Source organism: Girardinichthys multiradiatus, chromosome 13 (assembly GCF_021462225.1).
Source record: "Girardinichthys multiradiatus isolate DD_20200921_A chromosome 13, DD_fGirMul_XY1, whole genome shotgun sequence".
NCBI lineage: Eukaryota > Metazoa > Chordata > Actinopteri > Cyprinodontiformes > Goodeidae > Girardinichthys > Girardinichthys multiradiatus.
In genome coordinates this window covers 34,403,205-34,410,230 of record NC_061806.1, presented here as the reverse complement: position 1 = coordinate 34,410,230, position 7,026 = coordinate 34,403,205, and the positions used below count along the sequence as shown (strand labels likewise).

At 38.4% G+C, this 7,026-nt stretch overlaps 1 protein-coding gene across 1 annotated transcript in view; it reads right to left on the bottom strand.

Moving 5' to 3' along the window:
- Positions 1–1,253: 1,253 nt before the first annotated feature.
- Positions 1,254–7,026, bottom strand: part of LOC124879269 (glutamate receptor ionotropic, kainate 5-like) — a 299,585-nt gene continuing 293,812 nt past the window's right edge. Inside the window, exons 20-22 of the mRNA XM_047383724.1 lie at positions 6,136–6,257; positions 4,326–4,400; positions 1,254–3,387 (exon numbers count right to left, since the gene is read on the bottom strand). Coding sequence (XP_047239680.1) covers positions 2,614–3,387; positions 4,326–4,400; positions 6,136–6,257 — 971 coding nt within the window. The 3' untranslated portion in view covers positions 1,254–2,613. The remainder of the gene's footprint in view (positions 3,388–4,325; positions 4,401–6,135; positions 6,258–7,026) is intronic.

The window sequence follows — 7,026 nt, the reverse complement described above, 5'->3', positions numbered from 1 at the left end:
AGACCAAGCACATCATTGCTTCTAACTGTTGTTCTCCCTCTTAACAGTGACATTCAGTGTAAACTATGTTGGCTGCTGCAGTTCCCATGTCTGTCTGTGACTTGTGACCTGCTCAGCAATCTGTGCTCAGACACCTCTCCATGTCAGTATGAACTACAGGGAGCACATTTGAAACACTAGCCTTTAGATGTGTGCAAAAGACTAACTGAAATTATATTAAAATGTGTTACGAGCTGCGTTACAGAGTCAAATCAAAGGAGAGGAATCGTGATAACTTTAGCCTGCCATAAAAAGACAAACAGCAGAGACCATATCTATAATGTTATAGGTGAGTGATTTAAGAAGGATCCAGTCAAATTGTGAATCTAATACATTTCACTGCACTTTAAAGTTTTAATGTGGTATCAGCAAAAACCTAATCGTAAATTACTTAGATCTGTATTAGGAGCTCAAAATCTTGGCTGGGAAAACCATAACACTATTGTATCTTCTGGTTTGTGGCTGAAATAATAATTGTGTTTAGTAATTTTAAAACACAACTTTAAGTCCACTAGTGGCTATTCCTGAAGAATAATAAATAATAACAGTGAATATATCCGTTCAAACTCTGATCTGAAACCTTTTAAATCTCCTAGAAACATTAATTACCCAAATATTTCAGAGAACATTTTACAGTCTCACCGCTTTCCCATTTTTAATGAACTTGTTATTAAACATTTTTAATTGGGACCACCTAAATGCCCTTATTTCAAGAAATATAGGATAAGTCTGGTTGAAGCTTGTGTATTTGAAGGAATAGAGTTTAGTTAGAAGTTAGCCTTAAGCTATAGCCAACCCAAAGAAAAAACAAACAGAAAAACAAAACAAAACACTGTTTACCGGATTAAGCATGAAGTTATATAAAACTGATCATTTTTGACTGGATGGAAAATAATTTTCTAAAATAAAATCCACAGATGTTTCCCCATTTACCAGCTTATTGTATCATCTTGGAATAAAGTTTTACTTCCATATTTGTTAGCGTAGCCTAGCAGTTCTAAAAATAATTTCAAACTGTTAGCTTGATATAAAGTTTATACATCTGAATTTTACATCTAGCCTAATGTGTACAAAAATATATGTTAAACTGACATCTTGTGGTGCATTTTAAATTCATCTGCTGATCAATTCTGTGACATCAGTGTCAGTAGATAATAGAAACAGCCTTATACGGTAAATTAAAAACTACACACCAAAAGGCCTTTGCACAAGTCTGAACATTTAAAAAATGATTTTAATGTGTCGTCTGACAAATTTTAAAATACAAATAGCTGGTAAACGTTGTCACAGGGGTCTTATTAATCAAACCTTTGTGGAAATTTTACAATACAAGGCAAAAAAGACATGCAATTTTGTCAAGGTGATTGTGTGTTTCTTCTTCACAGTAGAAAAAAAAAGTAAAAAGCTCTAATTCCATCCAACCAGGCATGAAGGAGACTTTCACCAGGTGACCAGTCAGATGTGACCTTTTCAAGGTCAATGTCTGCTTTTCTTTTTAACTCCTAATCTTGCTGATAATACTGAGCCAGCACCTCAAAAAGAAGACCACAAATTTCTACTAATGTAGTTAATATTCTTTAGATCAGAAATGGTTGATAGACAACTTTACATTTCAGACAATGACATTCATGTGCATGATCACTCTGCCTATATGAACTGAAGAACTGAGACATGGTGTGCATAGGCCTTAAGTTATTTCCCAAAAGGTAACTTAATTAAAAATAACAACATTTTTCTTCCCTGACAACACTACTTTGCAATTGGTTGGCACATCTTGAAACTGTGTAAAATGACATCTCAAGGATTTTAAACATTTTTACATTATTTTTACAAAAATAATTAACTCTGGTTGCTTCTCAGCCCTTTCCCTTCAGATGCTTCACATTGCATTTTTCTTGCTTGATAAATCTTTATATGTAACAGAAGAACTACCCCAGCACAGTTTTGAACACTTTAGGTAAGTACATGAGTTTTTGTTTCTCTGCTTTGTGGACCACAGCACCAGGCAGTCTGTACTAACAGCAAAACAGTATGGAAAAAGCTACATCCTCCACAAACGTCCAAAAGAGTGACAGAAGACCATTATTACTGTACAACTGCTCTGCTACCACATCTGCAGAAAGGACTCATCCTGTACAAACACCTAGTTCAGTATTTAAACTGAAAAAAAAAACATGAGAGCGCTGGTGAACTCGGTCCGTTTGTATTTCAAAGTCTTCTCTTCTTGCAGCAGGATGACTAGCCGAGGTAAGAGATGGAATCTGAAGTTGAACACTAACTTTATATTTGTCCACCAACTGCAACTACTTCAAGTTGCAAATTCCCGAATACAGTTTACTTAATCCTCTCTGCTACCAAATTAGGGGGCTTGACTCAATCATCACTGTGTAAAGGTTTGTAGTATCAACTGAGCCAAGTTGGCTACACTTTGAGGGATTCACGCTAAAAATGGGTTCAAATACTTTTTTCTATCCTCTTCACCAGGAGTTTAGACAGGTACAGCTATGTTGCTGAGGCCAAAAGAAACGTTTTGAATGTTTTCGTATGTATCTTTTTAGCCCTCGCTTGATGTCTTTAAGCACAATCGTGGCCCCCGAGAAAATTCGTTGGTGGGTGCGTTGGTGTTTTGGCAGGCGGCAGTGGCCTGGGTGGAGGCGCCGGTCTGTTATTTGCCCGTAGTGGGCTTGCCGTTCCCCCATCGCTATCAGCTCTGTCTGTTGGAATTGGGGGAGGAGGAGGAGGGAGGCGGGGTAATGACATGGATCCGTGGTGGTAGTGGAGGTGGGGGTGGGGATTATGGCGATGGTGGTGTCCCGCCATCGCCAGTGAAGGAGGGATACGAGAGCAGGATGAGGCAGAGGAGGATGAAGAAGGTGGAGGAGGTGGGGGAGGTGTGAGTGTGGCTGGTCGCAGGCTTTGGATCCGCCGGCACTCCTGGCAGATGCGGACGTGGCTGCAGGTCTGCAGGAAGCTGCGTGGTGGGGCAGGCGGAGCCTCAAATACCGACACAGGAGGAGGAGGAGGAGTACAGGTGGCAGAGTTGGCACCTAATGGATCATCCAAGAGCCTCTGTGGCCCTGGGCCTAAATCAAGTCCTGCTGCCATATCTGCCCCCAGTCCCGCCAAGCCCCCCGTCAGAGGGCCGGCACCACTGTAGAGCTTTCCATTGCTGAGACGCATTTCTCGCACTAGCCGAATTGGCCTAGGACCGGCTAGAGCTAGCCGGGAGGGGTGACGCAGAACTCCACCCCCAGCACTGCTCAGAGGGCGTCGCCGACGAGCCCGGGAGTTTTTCTTACAAGAAACTGCATTTCGAAACTCTGTTAACATCTCGTGACAAACAGAGACCTGAGAGACAAAAGGAAGACAAAAAAAGATGAGGTAACAAAAGGGTGAACTCTCCCCACCCAAAAGCTATGAAAACAAGGCTATCTTAGGACTGCAAAACAGGCAGAAGTACCCTGAATTTAACACATTTTTATTTCTGTTGTAGTAAAAGTAAGTCACACCAAGGGCTTCCAAGAGCTACTGATAGCCACAAGACAATCAAACAGTCTAAAGAAATCTTCAGCAGACTACCTCCATTGGCACAGTATTTATTTTAATTTTTATGACCTAAAATTATACTTACACGTTTACCACATCATAGACACAGAAATCATATTAGTAATTCTAATATAATTTAAAAAATACGTTTTTTTTATATTTTAAAATTTTATGTCCAGAATGAAATTGAAATGTTTCATTAGAAACATACAAATATGTGTAAAGGATGTTATGCATTCTCTGTCAATATTCAGTGTGTGTTGTTAAAATGTATAAAGTCAGACGCTTTCAAAAGAGAGTATATTCAAACATTGAAGAGAAAAAGCAAGAAAGGGATGTTAACACATTACTTTTAGTGTCTGTGTGTATAAATGTTCAGCAGCTTCCTGAATCCCCATCCAACCAATGTTATCTGGCCATATATCTGTGTGGGTGCATGTTAATGCCCACTAAAAACATCCAAAACAGAGTCAAATCAACAACTAATAAATAAGAGTAAGCCGAATTCAAAACAATGTACTGTGCCCGCAGAAGACAAACAATAAATGAACAGAGAGTATGAATGTGACAAAATGGATGACACACCTTCACATTTCAGATTTGTTTTCCCCTTTCGGTGAATTTACTTTGATTCAAATCAGGTTTTTCTTCAAAATCTGTATCTATAACTGTACTCTACACTACTTCTTTTACGACTAAAATGCACTAATATTAAGCAAAGGATGTCCAACTTCCAATACCTGCTGTTCGGTTACTGTTTGTGACATTTGTGTCATGTGACCTGTTGTGTTGTACTCGGATATCAGTGAGCTGTCCTGGGAGAGATACAAAGAAAGCAGCTGAAACAATAGTTTCACAAACAATTTTTGTTCAAAGCAAAGTGTGAACTCTGTAAAACAGGACAACGTTTTTGTAGCTTTATTCATTCATGATTAAGTCAAACTACACAGAAAGATGTGAGCCCAGTATTCAGCAAGTCATATCAAAACAAAAATAACATCCTAACATTAGCTAACCAATTCAGCTAACTGGTCCACATGAAGACATCATCAGCAAGAGCAACATGTCAGTTTATTGGAGACTGCATGTGTAATATCGAAATATATCTTAAACACATTATGAAGTTATGTTGTCAGAATACTATACCAGCTTTCTTAACCAAGATACCTGATGTTGGAACACCATAGGCCAGAATTTAGAACGCTATTGATAAGTAAGTAAAGTGCATATAATCACAATACCAATATAGGGCAAATATTACATGGCAAGCAGGGTAGGCACTGCGCTGCCTTGGCTATTTTGAAATATTATTTGATTTTTTTTTTTTTTTCAAGAAAAGTAGAAAGAGAAATCTATAGAATATAATGGTTAATTCTGTTGGACAGACCTGCACAATACTAGAAAGTCTTGTGATGGCGATAACATTGCCAAAGATTGCGATGATGATATCAGTTGCAATATATACATATTTTCCTCTTTCCTCTCTTTCTCGTGTGCTTCCATCACTCTGTGTTGCATGTAAAAGTCCTGTTAGCTAGACTTGGAATATATTAGGCAACAATTGTTGCACTCTAAACATTTCTTTGCAATATTAATATTGCACAAATAGGTAATGTGACGACGATATATTCGTGATATTTTGTGCAGCCTTACTGTTGGATATACTACTCATCCATTCCTGTCTCTGGGCTTTCTCATTTTTTTCCTAAGACTGTATTGTGAGATGTGGAGGTGGTTGATTTGTTTTAGGGAACATGCTCATTGTGATATTGTTTGATCCAATTACTTTTGACCACATAATTAAGTTTGTGTCCAGAATGCAATCAAGTCACTGGCATTACTTCTCGTCTGCCAATGCTTACCTGACCCCAGACATAACCCCGCATCACTGAATTGCGTCACTGGGACTTGTTACGCTTGGCAGAAGCATATTCTTAATCAACTAGGATCGGTATCTGTGACAAAAGGTCATGATCCAGACATCCCCAGCTCCTGTTCATTCTTTAACTGAAACTATTATTTTCTTTACTCCTATCTTCCTTGCTACAATAGTGTAGCTTGTATCCTTTAGGGTTAACCCTAACCCTTACCCTGACTGGGAATGAGGATGGACATGTGTCTGCCTTCTATTCAGTGCAAAAGAACAGAGGTTTATCAGAGCTCCCCAGCTTTGCTCCATGTTTACTGTTTAACAGATTTGAATCTTCCTGTTCAGTTCTAAAGCTGCACACTTATGACTTGTTGACTGTTCCAATTTGATTAAACTTCCTTGTTTGCACAATACAGCCCTAAACAGGTCTGACAATACTAAAGCTTGAATTTACTGAAAAGTCAACAAATGAAATAAAGACTTGACAGAGTGCTTTGATTTTTTTTATAACAATTTTATTACAAGCCAACCAGATAAAGTTGCATCACAAATTTATGGATGGGTTTTCCTTGCAGTATCATGAAGTGTGTATGCAGCAATAGGGCAGAAAACAGTGCTCAAATATCAGAAATGGGGCAATAGAAGGAAAATGCAAGAGAAAGATGAAGATGCACTATTACCTCGCCTGTGTCAGCAGTGCGGCGAGTTGACCATACAAACTCCATGATGGCCACAAACACAGCTACGATGAGGCCACAAATCAGTACTACAAAGATCCCGCCAATATTCTCCATGCCGAGACCTAAATAAAAAACAAAAAACACACAGGGACAAAGGGATTAATAAGCAAATAAAGATTTTTTTTTATGCTCTGATCAGGCTGATTACTAGCTGGAAAAGAAACTTCTACTTTTCTTTTCTTAAAACTTAAGATTTTGCTTCAATCTGATTTTCTATCAAAGGACTAAAACACATTCAAAGTAATTTGTGTTTATTTTACCTTATTTTAACAAATGTAAAAAACGTTTATTGATCGATCACATCACTTTTTTTTTATACATAGGGCCACGTAGTTTTGGGTAGGTTTTCACTTAAGAAAACTGCTAAAGGGGTAAATACGTTTTCACAACACTGTTGTTTGTGTTTCATTTCTTCCCGAATGGGCACAATTACAGAATAGTAGCCCAGTCTTTAAAATCCTATGGGATGTTCCTTTACCTTGTACGGATAACAAGCCATTGTTTAAATGCTGTAAGGTCCTGTTTCTGATTGTAGTTCATGTCAGGAACAAAGTGAAAACTCAGGAGAGAAGCTGCCAGAGGGACGTTTGCAATATGAATGCTGCTTTATGTTACCTTTTTTTCTTTGCTTTCTCCTCAGTGATTCAAGTTTGGTGTCTTTAATCCCTTTACAGAGAGAAGGGAGTGTACAGCTCATTTTTAGCTGGAAGCGGTCTTTGTTGAGCCTGGTTAGTCCTGGTAGAAAACAGTATTGTAGTATGTTTATGTCTTACTCTTAAAATACTTTATTTCTTTGTCCATTGTTTCTCTGGACACAGTACCAGTTTATTA